This window comes from Tachysurus fulvidraco, chromosome 5 (assembly GCF_022655615.1).
Source record: "Tachysurus fulvidraco isolate hzauxx_2018 chromosome 5, HZAU_PFXX_2.0, whole genome shotgun sequence".
NCBI lineage: Eukaryota > Metazoa > Chordata > Actinopteri > Siluriformes > Bagridae > Tachysurus > Tachysurus fulvidraco.
This window is the reverse complement of record NC_062522.1, coordinates 30,815,914-30,831,197: the sequence shown is the minus strand read 5'-3', so window position 1 is coordinate 30,831,197 and position 15,284 is coordinate 30,815,914. Positions and strand designations below refer to the sequence as shown.

The following is a 15,284-nucleotide window of genomic DNA, read 5'->3' as shown; positions in this document are numbered from 1 at the left end:
AAATTGTTAGAGAACGATAAGAGGGATAAAACGTGGGGTGTGTTGTTAGGGGTTAAAATAATCTACTGTAACTCTGCTGTATGGATAACGGCACGCTCCAAACACTTAACTAATATAAAATTAATAAGAAAATGTATAGCATAAATACTTAGTGTAGATTTTTACACACAAAAAAGATCTTTAAAACATTCCAAGCATGCAATTTTTGATAAATATAAGCCCAAGGATAACTCTGTGTGTGTGTGTGTGTGTGTGTGTGTGTGTGTGTGTGTGTGTGTGTGTGTGTGTGTGTGTGTGTGTTAGCCTTGAGTATGAGGGCCAACACGTGTCACCGGTTAATCCAGGTCTCTGTTGCTGACTCACAAGTGGCACAGAGGAACAGAGGCAGGGCTAAGGACACGTTTTTCACTCCACTGTCTTGTCTTCTACTAACCTGGCTAGAATGCAGGTTTAATGCAGGCACGGGATTCAGCGTGCCGCGTTTCGATGCGTCTTTAAATCAGTCATTTCGGTGACAAACGTGTTTGATATGAGAGATGGACAACAGGTGTCCGTCTTCTGTCGGATGGCATAACATCTGTGCAGCTAGAGGGAAAAAAAATAAAACAATATACCAAAGCGCTGTTGAGTTCTCGATTCCGATTGGTCAAAAAGTGTCTGTTCGTTTTCTACGACTGCAGCACTAATGCAAAACTATATGACTGCCTTTACTCTAATGCATAGCGCTTCTATAGCAACAGATGTTCACAGGTATGGCTGATACAACCTTCTATAAAGTCAAGGTTTCTAAGGTGAGTAAAGAAAGGAGTCTCCGGTGTCAGCGCTTAGTTTTCAGCAACGTAGTTTCCTGACATGAGTAAAGCCTTAACGACAGACTGATGGTGCTTTCTGAACATACGTGATAACAGGCACTAAAACAACCTGTCAGTTTTTAATCGAAGAGGTTTAAGAGGAATAAAACACCCCGAGATGAGATGATGCTGGAAAACAATACTATAATAAGTGTGTAATAACTGTATAGTGTGCAATAATGTCAAATTATAACTTGAAGCCACAAATTAAGAGCAGCACCAACTGCAATGCTCCTGCAATATATTCATTCTCGCCTGATCATTACTTCTGAGCCTTAATAGCACAGATCGTGGCTAATCATCGACCGATTAGCAACTCCAAGGATTAATCTCAGCGGGAAAAGTCTACAGCTGTGCTTGATCTGCAGGAGCTGCAGACCTAAATGTACTTCAGGAAATTATTTTTCGAAGCATGACGTCACGAGCACAGAAATATTTCTGACGTGTTAACGGCTTTACGTGTAGCACCAAAAGATTCTAGATTGGCTCGAGTCTCTTTAGTAACAATAGCACAGTAAATGAATACAATTAAGGCCACCGGTTCAACAGTATTCCAAAGCGATGGATCTAAAGATACTATAAGAAGTAAAGGTAACAAACAATGTGTGCTTGTTGCTGGGTTGGTCACGTCAAGAAAGATACTAAAGTGACACAAATGACGTGACGTGAAAGTGACGTGACATACAGCTAAGTATGGTGACCCATACTCAGAATTCGTTCTCTGCATTTAACCCATCCAAAGTGCACACACACAGCAGTGAACACACACCCGGAGCAGTGGGCAGCCATTTATGCCGCGGCGCCCGGGGAGCAGTTGGGGGGTTTCGGTGCCTTGCTCAAGGGCAACTCAGTCGTGGCGGCCCGAGACGAACCCACAACCTTAAGGTTAGGAGTCAGACTCTCTAACCATTAGGCCACGACTAATCAGACTGGATTAGTTTTACATGTCATGTAATTGTTACTGGTGACTTTAGCCTCATCTAAATCACTTACTGTTCCGATATACAAGCGTCTGTAAACATTACACCGTACTTTATATCTATAGATCCTGTTCTATCCAGTAGGAAAGGACAGAGAGAAGAGAAAATACACACTTTCTTTTTATCTTGCACCGAATCTGAGCAGAGTTCGAGTTAACAATGCAGAAAGATAAAATACAGACAGTGCTTAAAAAGCCAGGCCAGAGAAGCGATACTTCTTTAGGAAGTTTTTGAGTTCCTAGTACAAGTCTATGTACGTTAGTCATGTGACCTCACAACTGGGGAAGCCACAAGCCCTTACAACAAGGGACAAAAATCAGTTTACATGTAAATGAAGTGTATGTAGGAATATTTACTTTGACGACCATGCATACATCGTTCCATTCGGCACTCGTGACATCATCATTTAACAGATTTGTGTCCAGAAACCTAACACCGTCCATTTTTAAATAACTCATGAGTTAATGGTATATAATATTAAAGTGGCATTTGGACTAGAAGAATGGGCTCATAACCACGACACAGAGATAATGTAGAGAACTGAACCGTACTTCCTTCCTTCACTTGTGTGTTACCATGTGTGTAATATGTACCACTGGACAAAAGTACACCCTTTATGGCAGCACGATGATTAGCGCCGCCGCCTCACAGCTTGGCGATCCACGGGTCCTTCTCCGTGTGGTGTTCTCGTACAAATATGGGTTCCCTCTCGGTTCTCCAGAAAACACAGAGAAGGGGAACTATCCACTGCTGAAGTGTCAGAGCGCGTGCACGTCCGACTGCCATACAAGGTGTACTCCTGTCTCATGCACAGCGCTCTTGGGATTGACTCCATCTGATAAAGCGATTATCTGATAAAGATGTACGAATTAACATGCGCTTTTGTAGGTGAGAGAGAAACACGATTAAGGAACAAAAAAACGACCAAGGTAAGAAGAAAAGGGAAACAACAGCCGGTATTGATTGTAACAGATCCAAAACATGTGCTGTGTGTCCCAATTTGCCTGTTCATACTACGCAATAATTATATGCACATACGTACTTTTGAGTGTCGAGCAAAACAACAGAAACGTCACAGAAGGGAAGAGAACACTGTTGCCTAGTTACGCACACCATCACCGTAAACAAATCCCTGGTCCATTTTCCTCATTCACAGCTCCTTATATACTGTTTAACTTACCATTCCCTTCATTTTTCATTATCACAATACAACTCACTGAAAAATAGTCCAAGGATCTACAATTCAAAAATCTCCAGGAAACAGCAGCCCATTTCGGTACCTCGGAGATACTACGACACGGGACGCGCTAATTCCGATCTCAGACACTATTTATGATGGATGATAAGTGAATTGGGATGCAACATGTGTATGAAGCATTTGAATATTTGCATCCATACACTTTTCCTCGTTACTGACGTGAATGGCGCCGTTCTATCTGGAAAGGTGCACACGATGAAAGGCTTTGAGCAGAAAACACATCAGCGATCCTTCCCAACGATGTACCGTAAATTATTTTCTAAGGATATGCTATATTAGGGTACATAAGATGTCTCGTCGGTGCTACTATTCCAGTGCCAATATCTCACAATACTGTGCAAGAGGATGCAATTATGCTCATGACTGTAAAAGCTCTGAAGTCCTTGTATCACGTCAATCAGGTGTATAAAGTGTATTTTTAAAAAGTGCACAGTCTGTAGGTTGTGTGATTTGAAACAGACCCCAACTGGCTGCCTTGTTGGTGATTGATTTCTCTCTGAAACACTAGTAGTGATAAGTGCAGCACCGTTATTAGCTTTTTCTGACACTTCACGTATATAAGGTTAATCTGGAACGTGAAGTAAAAGAGGAACGTATCCAGAAAACGCCCAAGTCGTTGACGTTAATAGTGAGAACATCTTTCAATCATGATTCTGAGTGATTGATAGACGGAAAGCTCCAGTACGAGAAGCTAAACCTTTTCCCTTCCTTACAAGCTAGCTCAGTTATCCTCAAAAGCTCTGCTAACGTGATCATCAAAATAATAATAAATCACTATTAATATTATATAAAATTAACTCGCTTTTAAAAGAAGTGTACTGAGCTCTGAGTGGGGGAAAAACGTATGGTTTTACATTGAGATTTATTTAACACCAAAAACAGGGTGAAATCTTGTTTCTGGAAGGATTTGACACAGAAAGGAATTAAGAAAAAAAAATCCAAGACGTTTTGTAGGAAATAAAGTCGAGAACGACAAGAGCTGGAACTTAAAAGAGGGTGAATGAAAATGACAAGCAAACAACAACAACAAAAAAGCTGCTGCTTAGCCTCGCTGGCTAACAGTCATTATGCTAAATGCTAACTGTTAGCTAGCTAGCTTGGGTGGCCTGACCCGTGAGAGAGAGAGAGAGAGAGAGAGAGAGAGAGGGGAAAAAAACCCACGAATATTCAACACAACAAAAACAACTTAGCTTCCATTATATACGTACCGTGTTATTATCCCGTCGCTGAGAGACATGTAGCTCTGCATAACATGACCCGAAACAAGCCTCCGGTTTTGTCAGTCGATTTAAAAAAAACTAGAAACCACAGAAATGTCTCAAAACCAGGGCCAAGATGAAGAGGGGGTGCTAATGCTAACGCGCTAATGCTAACGCTAATGCTAAAGCTAACGCTAGTGCAGCTGAGAGAAGAGAATTGACTAGAGCCTTTTCTTTTTTTCTTTCTTTTTTAATTCCTTCCTGAATTAAGATGTTTTTATTCCCACACTGCACTCCGAAACATCCTCCCGGTTCCGTTTAAAGTTCCCGACAGCTACAGAATGACGACAAAAAGAATCCGTTTGTGGCTCCGCTGCAATTCGGCTCTGTCCCTTTAAAAATAAAAATAAAAAGCTTCCCCCATCAACTGCCTTTTGCTGTGTATGTATGAGTGTGTGAGTGTGTGTGTGTGTGTGTGTGTGTGTGTGTGTGTGTGTGTGTGTGTGTGTGTGTGTGTGCGTGCGCGCGCGCGCTTCACTCTGGGCTTTGGGATGGAAAGATGGAGCTTTCGCCACGCGCGCGCGCGCCCCCACCAGGAGCCCAGAGGAGATGTAGATGGACCACAATGCACCGGGGCGTGACAGAACACAGGCCCCCATCCAGAGCCGTCCATTAGAACCTATTCTAGTACCAGGTTTCTCAAATGTGGTGCACTGATCATTCTGTTTAATCGTTTGCTTTCTGTGACCTGCTCAGGGTCACAACAGATTAGTGGGAACGTCAGACATCTCAGATCCTTTGTAGAACGTTTTTAAACTTTGGGAGAAAACTGGAGAACCCAGAGGGAACACAGGGAGAACCCAGAGGGAACTTAGAGAGAACACAGGGAGAACCCAGAGGGAACTGGCATAAACAGGAAGAACGTGAACAAAGGACACGGATAATAACCGATCTCAGGATGGAACCGGGGGGCCTCAGAGATGCGAAGCAGCAAAAAGTGATTATAAAGGGAAATTATACAGATTGAAAGAATGAATAATAATACTAGTCATTGTTGTTGTTTTAAAAATCACCCCGATTGTAAAGAAGATAGTCGAAAATTCTGGCAAATCTACACAAATTTAACACACCGAGGCTTTTTTCTCTGCAGAGGATTTCTCGGTGTGTCTTCACCTGGGTGGATGGTTTTAACCAGCACAGCATGATCTTGTAGTTATGGTGCATGTGTGCTGCTGCTGATGGGGCGTGGAAGTTGTATAATATTAACTTTTACTCACGAAGAAGCTCAGACAGAATTGAAAGACCAAAACATTTCATTTCGTCTTTCAACGGCCTTATGTTGGTGAAACGAGACTCCTAAAAAGTGCCATACACACACACACACACAACACATCCACCATCCACCAACTCACACACACACACACACACAATATCCACCAACTCTCTCTCTCACACACAAACAAACCATATCCATCAACTCTCTCTCTCACACACTCACACACACACACACACACACACACACACACACACACACACACACACATTCTCTTCCTTTTTGAAATTAATGTTATAACCTTTTTTTCTCACTAAGACAGTAGAGTTGTTACTGTAGAGAAAGACACCCTAAGGGGTGAGACATAAACACACTGAGTATTTTAACATTTAAACACGGCTGACAAAAACGCATCATTATTTTTTAAATGTATTTATGTATTTGTAGATCATTTATGCTTAATAAAGTCCATAAGCCGTAACTTTTGATGCTTTGTTTGTGTTTTTACTACAGCGTGTACTTTTGATGACCCCCTCTCAATTCCAGTCATCAAACCGGAAGCGCTGCTCAAACCGGAAGTGCACGTTTATGACGCGACTCTGTTTTCCGGCAGCATTCAGACTGCGAGTTTTTAGCACCGTGGGCATTTCTGTCTTTAAAGTTCACCACTGGGACATTTTGTTTCTGTTTAAAATTCCTGTAAGCAACCAGTAAGTTTATATTATTTATAAATACGAGGTTATTTGTGGTTAGCTTAGCGGCTAACAGGGTCTCGTGCGCTGTGATGTGCTGCAGTGTTGTTAGATCTGTTGGGAAAACTGAAACTAATCAAACATAAACGTCATGTTTTTCGTCTCTTATACCTTTAGTTTGTCTTGCAGCATCATGAGCAAAAGGAAGTCCAGGGAAAAGCACTTGTCTGTAGGAGAATGTGTGTCACAGGTTAGTGCTGCTTCACTGAACACACCTGTGCAGGTAAGACGCACGTGCACACAGAGGAATAAACAACAATAAAGCAGTGCATCACTTTCCTCTGTGATATAAAGCATCTATCAAAAACAAATAAATAATGTCAGTGACAGGAAAAAAAAACCCTATATATATATACACACACACACACACACACACACACATATATATATATATATATATATATATATATATATATATATATAATGTGTGTGTGTTTATATATATATATATATATATATATATATATATGTATGTATGTATGTATAAAAACACCTGAAAACGTCAGTGAGTGATCTCTAGTGTCATAAATATATATATATATATAACATATGCCACAAATCAGTTCGACAAAAATGTCATTATTTATAATATATCTTTAAAAAAAATACTACAAATATGTAATAGATTATCAAAAATAATTAAATAAATAATGTCAGTAACAGGAAGATGAAAAAATATATATAGATGATGTTATATAATAGTATTTTTTGTATAATGTGCATTATGTAAAAAACAAAAACAAGGCAGTATAAGTAAGGTAAATAATTAACCTAAACATAACCTTGAAGGCTTAAAGTGGAGAAAAAAAGGTTTTTAGTTTTATTTATCTGTTGTTTTTAGTCAGCGATGGATGGAGTGTTCGATAAACGTGTTGCGCGGCTCATCGGCGCCTAAACACAAAAGTCTGCTTCGTTCGCTCGGTTTGTTCAGGTTAATATGCGGAAGACAGAGAAGGTTAATGTTATAGATTTTAAGGCGGTATGTGGAACGTAGCTGATCAGGTATTCGGTAAAGGTGTTATAATATTAAGGGTAAAAAAATAAAAGAACAGTTAGTTGTAGTGGAATAGGTTCAGATGAAAACGAAAGGTTTTATGGTTGAAGATAAAAGAGAATTCGGTAGATGCGTCTAAAAATACAAGTTTGTAAAGGTTTTTAGAGGAAGCGCTGGCGAATGCCGTGCAACGTTGTAACGTCTGCTGTCGTCTGTACTCTGCACGCCGATGTTTATTTTAGTTCCTCTGATGTCTGCAGGTCCAGAGAGAACTGAGGGAGCGGTTCTGTCATCAGCGGCTTCCGGATAAACCCGTGGGCTTGGAATCACAGTATAAGTGGGTTTTTAGAACAGAATGCAGTCTTCATATGAGGTTTCTGCTAAGATTAGCTTATGATCTACGTATATGATGTAAAGGTGTATGATGTATTCTGTGTGTGTGTGTGTGTGTGTGTGTGTTAGGCACCTGTTGGAGCTGTTGAGGAGGACAGCGGTTCATGGCGAGAGTAACTCTGTGCTTATCATCGGTCCACGCGGATCTGGTAAAACCATGGTACGAGGATGTCTGCGCTTTACTTCCGTGGCATTGAGATACACACACGTACTTTACACGAAGCTGTTATTTTTTGTTCATTTGTTTTTGTGTGTGTAGCTGCTACGTTGTGCTCTCAGAGAGCTTCTGGAGTCGCAGGAAGTGAAGACGGACGTACTGCAGGTTCAGCTGAGCGGTGAGCGACGTCTAAATGAGTGTGTGATTTAAAAAAAATTGCTGGTTTAAGTCACCGCTTCGTGCATCGCTGTACGTCTCATGCAGGTCTGCTGCAGACGGACGACCGGATCGCTCTGAGAGAAATCACACGCCAGCTCCAACTGGAGAACGTCGTGGGAGACAAAGTGTTTGTGAGTGTGTTCGAGCCTCCACAGACTTCAATGTGATGTCCTGTTCAGTGGCGGGAAATTATTATAATAGCGTGTTTCGTTTTGCAGGGCAGCTTCGCAGAGAATCTGGTCTTTCTCCTGGATGCTCTGAAAAAGGGTTGGTTCTCTTTTGGCTAGTTTTCTTTCCTTTATAAGTCAAGCATATCTGTTCCAAGCGGACACACACACCGTGTCGATGTCAATCGAAAATATTGTCCTCTTTCACGTGCGTGTGCTCCACGACTGACCGTGGAGAAAGAGTTTGTTTATCTGCTAAACACTAAGTCGCTGTTTTGGTAACTTGCAAGTTGATTGCTATGTTTTGGTTTTACGGTTTACTATAGAAACTTTTAGAACACGAGTTTCTATAAAAAATCCAAGTCGTTCCTAGCCGGCAGACCGATCTCTTTAAATCAGAGGTACATCACAGACATCTGTGTGTCTGTAGGCGATAAAAGCAGCAGTCGGCCGGTGTTCTTCATTCTGGAAGAGTTTGATCTGTTTGCACATCATAAGAACCAGACGCTCCTGTACAACCTACTCGATGTCTCTCAATCTGCTCAGGCTCCTGTAGCTGTGGTGGGACTCACCTGCAGACTGGTATGTTTACACACACACACACACACACTACATTTACATTTAGCAGACGCCCTTATCCAGAGCGACTTACATTTTATCTCATTTTTATACAACTGAGCAATTGAGGGTTAAGGGCCTTGCTCAGGGGCCCAGCAGTGGCAGTTTTGGTGGACGTAGGAATCGAACTCACAACCTTCCGATTGGTAGCCCAACACCTTAACCACTAGGCTACCACATCCCCGACAACTTTATACACCCGTCACTTTCTGAGCAGAACGATTGCCTAATATCTCTCTCTTTTTTTCGTTTGTTTGTCACAGGATGTTCTTGAGCTTTTGGAGAAGCGTGTGAAGTCTCGGTTTTCCCACAGACAGATTCACCTGTTGAGTTCCCTGAGTTTCCGTCAGTATCGTGATGCGTTTCGATCCGAACTCACGCTGCAGGACGACTTCCCCGACAGCAAGTTCTCTCAGGAGTGGAACCTCGGCGTCTCGGTACGACACACCGCAAAACAAATCCGAACGAAAGCATTACGCCGAACGCGTGAACTTTATTCCTCTTACACGTCAACTTTGAATAACAAAACCTTGTAGAGTTTCCTGTCGTAATGGAACGTCTGCAAAACAGGTTTCTTTGTACAACGTGTGGTGATGATGATGATGATGGTGGTTATTATAATTAGGACTGTTGTTGAACACGGCGATTATTTGTATACTGTGCAGGCTTTATTAAGACACGCCCCCTGGTTACGGTGAGAATGATATGACTCGGTGTGATTACAGTAATAAAACACAGCCGTATAAATGATGTAACAGTTAAAACTCTGAGGTGGACAGTGAAGGCTTTCAGTCCCAGAATTATTTCTTTATTTCTTTATTTAAATTCAAATTGAACTGTGTGTTGACTTCCCTTGCGTCGGATCTTGTTGAGTCGGCCTAAATCCTTTAAGTGATCTTTTTTATACAGCATATTGATCACTGCTGTTGGCTTGTGGATGTTTAACTAAAACTGAGTGCTAACTCTGTGTGTGTGTGTGTGTCTCGCTCTTTGTCTGTGTGTGTGTGTGTGTGTGTGTCTCGCTCTTTGTCTGTGTGTGTGTGTGTCTCTCTCTCTCTCTGTGTCTGTGTCTGTGTCTCTCTTTTTCAGAAACTCTGTGAGGACAAGTCAGTGGATGAGATTTTACAGAAACATTATAACTCCTGTAAAGATTTTCGCTCTCTACACTCACTGCTGGTGAGAAGAGATACTCAAAAACAGCATCAATGAGTTGTCTCTGTTTATCTCTTAATTTTCTTAAAGCAGTAGGTTCTGATGTGTGTGTGTGTGTGTTTGTCTGTGTGTGTGTTTGTCTGTGTGTGTGTTTGTCTGTGTGTGTGTTTGTCTGTGTGTGTGTTTGTCTGTGTGTGTGTTTGTCTGTGTGTGTGTTTGTCTGTGTGTGTTTGTCTGTGTGTGTGTTTGTCTGTGTGTGTGTTTGTCTGTGTGTGTGTCTGTCTGTGTGTGTGTTTGTCTGTCTGTGTGTGTTTGTCTGTCTGTGTGTGTCTGTCTGTCTGTGTGTGTTTGTCTGTCTGTGTGTGTTTGTCTGTGTGTGTGTTTGTCTGTGTGTGTGTTTGTCTGTGTGTGTGTTTGTCTGTGTGTGTGTTTGTCTGTGTGTCTGTCTGTCTGTCTGTGTGTGTTTGTCTGTCTGTGTGTGTCTGTCTGTCTGTGTGTGTTTGTCTGTCTGTGTGTGTCTGTCTGTCTGTGTGTGTTTCTGTCTGTCTGTGTGTGTTTCTGTCTGTCTGTGTGTGTTTCTGTCTGTCTGTGTGTGTCTGTCTGTCTGTGTGTCTCTGTCTCTGTGTGTGTGTCTGTGTGTGTGTCTGTGTGTGTGTCTGTGTATCTGTCTGTCTCTGTGTGTGTCTGTGTGTGTGTGTGTGTCTGTGTGTGTCTGTCTGCCTGTGTGTGTCTCAGTTGCTTGCAGTGAGCCGTGTTTCTGTCTCGAACCCGACCCTAAGAGCGGTGGACCTCCTGGAGGCCAGTCGAATGAGCTCAGCTGATGCAAAAAGCAACATCCTGCACGGTGAGATTCAGGCTCACAAACGAGTCCAAACAACCGTTTAAATGAAACAAAACAAACAGCTGAACAGATCGTTACAGTTCTCATACCAAATACAGCGTGAAATATAATCAGAGCTTCACTGACGTTTTGGAAAGCTTTAGGTTTAATTACAGAAGTAAATTAGTTAACAAAGAAAATGAGGACTGAGCTGCTTTAAATACAAATAAATAAATAAATAAATAAACTTTCACCTGATGATTTGTGTTTTCTTCACTCAGGTCTGTCCATCCTGGAGTTGTGTTTGATCATCTCCATGAAGCATTTGAATGATATCTATGAAGGAGAGCCGTTTAACTTCCAAATGGTTCACAACGGTATCTCTCGACTTTCCTACGATACCGTAACACAAATACGAAATAATACAACAGAATGAAGAAATAATACACAATTGGGTTAAAATGAAAATATGAAAATATCTTCGACTGAAACATCAGTTAGAGATATTTAGCGTGTGTGTGTGTGTGTGTGTGTGTGTGTGTGTGTGTGTGTGAACCTTTTCTGTAAGTGCAATCACATTGCCAAGCAAGAACAAAAAAAAAAAAGTCCTCTCTTCCTCCTGCTTTCATCTTCTATTCTTCTTATCATCAGAGGGAAAGTCAAAGAAAGGATGAAGAGCAGCTAATTAAAATATAATGAGCAAATAATTCACCACAGCTAATTCTATTTATTTATTTATTTATTTATTTATTTATTTATTTATTTGCATAGTTGTCCGTTTTGTCTCGTCTTTTCTCCTCAGAGTTTAAGAAATTCCTTCAGAGGAAGTCGCACTCCATCCATAACTTTGAGAAGCCGGTGGTGTTTAAGGTGAGACTCTGTGGAACTTCACCAGTCGACAAAACTTTTCCCGTTACATTTCCTGCCTTTTATTAATACTGACGATAAACCAGACACGTAAAAGGGACGGCGTCTGAGCCGTGACGGCGTCACCGCCGGCGTGTCCCGACGTGCTTTATTCTTCTTACTCCACAGCGGTTTTCACCACGTCATTTTTCTAATTTATACATTACACAGTATTATACTTAAAAGTTAAATACTTTTAAAATCAGTTCAATGTAAAGGCATTTCCTGTTATTTCTGTCATTCACTCACGTGGTCATGGAATTAATAACGCTTTAGAAAATAGTTAGAACTTTACCCCTGTGCTGTTAGAAAGCACTGACTGATAGGAGGCTCCTTCTGTAAATGTTAAATAAATAATAAATATTTTAGCCAACAATATAGTCAGACCAACAGTTACAGAAATCTCTTAAACATCCTCCGACTTCCATCTTTTCATTTAATGCTGGTTATATGTTCTGTTCGGGGAGGAACAAAGAATCTCTGCTGCCATCTAGTGGACAACTCTGGACATGACAATCGCGATTTAATCCAGCCTGATCAGTTAGAGTAAAATATACAATATTTCTCAACAATAGAAATGGAACATGCGTATAAAAACAAGAATAGTTTTTAGCTGCTGTCTACACACTTTACCCGTGAAACGAAAGCCTAAGGAAGTCATTGACGTCAATAGACAATATGGTTAATAAAGCAGTTGTTTTTTTATGATGTAAGAATGTGGTATAAAAGCTTTGACATTTCTAAAAATCAATAATAAGAACCACCGATACTGTACATAATAAATCGTATTTGTATTTAAAATACATTTCAATTAAAAACAAACCATAAGAGAAACCGGGGATGAGGGATTTGTTTTACTTGTATTTACAGATGTGTTGCAGCAAAATCTCTTTAAACTGATGATTCAGTAAGAGTAAAGCTTCCTTTACTAAACACTTTACTAAACACTGTTTTTAGAGAGAAGGTGTGTGTGGGGGGGGGGTAAGAGGGTTTTTGTGTGAGGGTTTTTGTTTGTGTGGGGGGGTGAGAGAGAGAGGGTTTTTGTGTGGGGGGTGTGTGTGAGGGAGAGGGTTTTTGTGTGTGTGAGGGAGAGGGTTTTTGTGTGTGTGAGGGAGAGGGTTTTTGTGTGTGTGAGGGAGAGGGTTTTTGTGTGTGTGAGGGAGAGGGTTTTTGTGTGTATGAGAGAGGGTTTTTGTGTGTGTGAGGGAGAGGGTTTTTGTGTGTGTGAGGGAGAGGGTTTTTGTGTGTATGAGAGAGGGTTTTGAGTGAGAGATGTTTTTTGTGGGGGGTGTGTGAGAGAGGGTTTTTGTGGGGGTGGGGTGTGAGAGAGGGTTTTTGTGGGGGTGGGGTGTGAGAGAGGGTTTTTGTGTGTGTAGGGGTGTGGGTGTGTGAGAGAGGGTTTTTGTGTGTGAGGGTTTTTGTGTAAGAAAGGGTTTTTGTGTGGTGTGTGTGTGTGTGTGTGTGTGGTGCTTTTTAAACAGTGTACAGGTGACCACTTTATTACACACACCTACTTTAAAGTGTTGCTCCACATGAAAGGTGCAGAGATCAAGACATCCAACTTCAACCTGAAACAAAGAATTGTTCTGTAATATTTAGTGGCTCTGGTCTGGTGTTCTGTTATTCCTTTGATCTCAGGGGTCGTTTTCCTCTTATAAAGTACTAGACACTTGTATAAAGTAACATCAGCAGGGAGTCCAACAGCATTGTGGGTAAGAAGATGAAACTAAAATACATGTAGGATGCTGCTGAAGATCACAGGTTCATTATAATTTCAGAAGAAACTTGATGCTCTCTCTCACACACACACACACACACACACACACACACACACCTGAATTAAAGGCTGAGTGCGCAGGAGCCTGCAGTCTGTTTTGGCACACGTGAGTCTGCTGATCAGTTAATTATCAGGTCGAATCAGGTGTGTTAGAGCAGAGAAAACACACACAGCTGTGCAGTTCAGCAGCTCTTTATGTGGTGAGTATGAGAACCCTGATTTAGCTGATGTGATAATTATAGCATCATTACAGATAATACGGTCTAACTGTGTGTGTGTGTGTGTGTGTGTGTTACCGTAGGCGTTCGAGCACTTGCTGCAGCTGGAGCTGATCCGACCGGTGGACGGCGGAGCGTGTAAAGCACAGAGAGAGTACCAGCTTATGCGCCTCATGCTGGATCACACACAGGTGATGGAGGCTTTGCAGAAATACCCACAATGCCCCACTGACGTCAAACAGTGGGCCGTGTCTGCCTTCGGGTGAAGCTTTTCACCTTCACGTGTAAACCTGTGTGCGTGGTCTTTTTTTTTTGTTTTGTTTTGTTTTTTGTGTTTTTGTACATCTCAGCAAACCAACATAAAGACTTCAGGAACCTGCTGCCTGTGACAGCGAGCTCACTGAGACTCTGTTAATCAGGTGTTTAAAAAAAGCCTTAAAGTGTGTGAACACCTCAGCAGTGAGCTGCTGGCGTGTCTCACATTGCGTGTGAAAACTGGAGGGAAGAAAAAAGCGAAGTGCGTCAGAGGAAGAAGTGCAATGGCTGCTAATAAACATCAGAAGATCTGCAGTTAAAAAAAAAAAAAGTAAAAATGTTCATGTTAAAGACAATAAAAGAAGGAAAAAGTTTTCCTGCTTGTTTAGTGATTAATGCTTTGGACTAATCTGCTGGATTATTAGATACGCTTTGTACATAGGAATAAAATGACCGACTGTTCTGTCATCTGTCGTGCACACGTGAGGCCTACGGGTTCGGATTACTGGACTGAATGACTGAGCTAATGGTCCAGCTGAATAGGGGACAATGTCATCTGTTTACTGCTGTGTGTGTGAGTGAGTGAGTGTGAGTGTGTGTGTGTGTGTGTGTGTGTGTGTGTGTGTGTGTGTGTGAGTGTGTGTGAGTGTGTGTGTGAGTGTGAGTGTGTGTGTGTGAGTGTGTGTGAGTGTGTGTGAGTGAGTGTGAGTGTGTGTGAGTGTGTGTGAGAACATAGGAGACAATGAGTGTGTGTGTGACTGAGTGTGTGGGAGTGAATGTGTGTGAGTGAGTGTGTGAGAACATAGGAGACAGTGAGTGTGTGTATGTGACCTGAGCGAGTGTGTGAAAGAGTGTGTGTGTGTGTGTGTGTGTGTGTGTGTAGTAATATTCTCTTAATGCATCCTTTGTGTAAACTGCATCAGTTCCACCACCTGAGTAATATCTCTCTCCCTCTGTCTGAAATAAATGTTATATATGTTTGTAAACATTTCTTTATAATATTTCATATAATAATAATTATATATAAACCTACAGTGAGCAATATGATATTTATGTCCTGGCAGTTGTAGCTTATTGTTCTTCACTTGTGCTCCTCGCTCATATTGTGGTTCTATAACAGGAATGAAACAGTAAAATGGTCTTCAGGTTCTGAGCTGCATCACATTGCTGTAACATGAAGCCCCAAAGCAACAGCTGCTCACGCTTTCTTTTTTCTTTATTTATTAAACTCTTAAAAACTCCTTTTCTATCAGTTTCTCACCTTAAATAGACAGAATGTCCAGCCAGAAGCCTCA

At 41.4% G+C, this 15,284-nt stretch overlaps 2 protein-coding genes across 11 annotated transcripts in view; one reads left to right on the top strand and one right to left on the bottom strand.

The window, feature by feature from the left end:
- LOC113651022 (methyl-CpG-binding domain protein 5) overlaps positions 1-4,831 on the bottom strand; it is a 30,800-nt gene extending 25,969 nt beyond the window's left edge. The window contains exons 1-2 of one of the 3 annotated variants that reach the window (XM_047813584.1): positions 4,298-4,830; positions 434-585 (exon numbers count right to left, since the gene is read on the bottom strand). The gene's annotated coding sequence lies outside the window, so the exon portion shown is untranslated. Of the gene's footprint in view, positions 1-433; positions 586-4,297 lie in introns of all 3 variants that reach the window. The other 2 variants (XM_047813586.1, XM_047813583.1) reach the window with 2 other exon arrangements.
- Positions 4,832-6,074: 1,243 nt separating this feature from the next.
- On the top strand, positions 6,075-14,363 carry orc4 (origin recognition complex, subunit 4). 8 transcript variants are annotated; one of them, XM_027159625.2, is made up of 14 exons: positions 6,075-6,271; positions 6,443-6,503; positions 7,568-7,644; positions 7,770-7,860; positions 7,960-8,035; positions 8,122-8,207; positions 8,295-8,343; positions 8,674-8,825; positions 9,125-9,298; positions 9,951-10,037; positions 10,749-10,857; positions 11,115-11,210; positions 11,636-11,703; positions 13,818-14,363. In XM_027159625.2, the coding sequence occupies exons 1-14, from the start codon at positions 6,087-6,089 to the stop codon at positions 13,998-14,000; spliced, it is 1,494 nt and encodes a 497-aa protein (XP_027015426.2). In that variant the 5' UTR covers positions 6,075-6,086; the 3' UTR covers positions 14,001-14,363. The 8 variants fall into 8 exon arrangements, with proteins under 8 accessions (XP_027015426.2, XP_027015422.2, XP_027015425.2 ...); XM_027159621.2 differs by having other exon boundaries at positions 6,443-6,536; XM_027159624.2 differs by having other exon boundaries at positions 6,431-6,503.
- Positions 14,364-15,284: the final 921 nt, after the last annotated feature.

Excerpts from the sequence above, each read along its gene's own strand:
- orc4 (XM_027159620.2), top strand. The coding sequence starts at position 6,087 with ATGACCCCCTCTCAATTCCAGTCATCAAACCGGAAGCGCTGCTCAAAC. Across the intron at positions 7,645-7,769 it reads GGCTTGGAATCACAGTATAA|GCACCTGTTGGAGCTGTTGA; the intron begins GTGGGTTTTTAG and ends TGTGTGTGTTAG. Across the intron at positions 8,826-9,124 it reads TGGGACTCACCTGCAGACTG|GATGTTCTTGAGCTTTTGGA; the intron begins GTATGTTTACAC and ends TGTTTGTCACAG.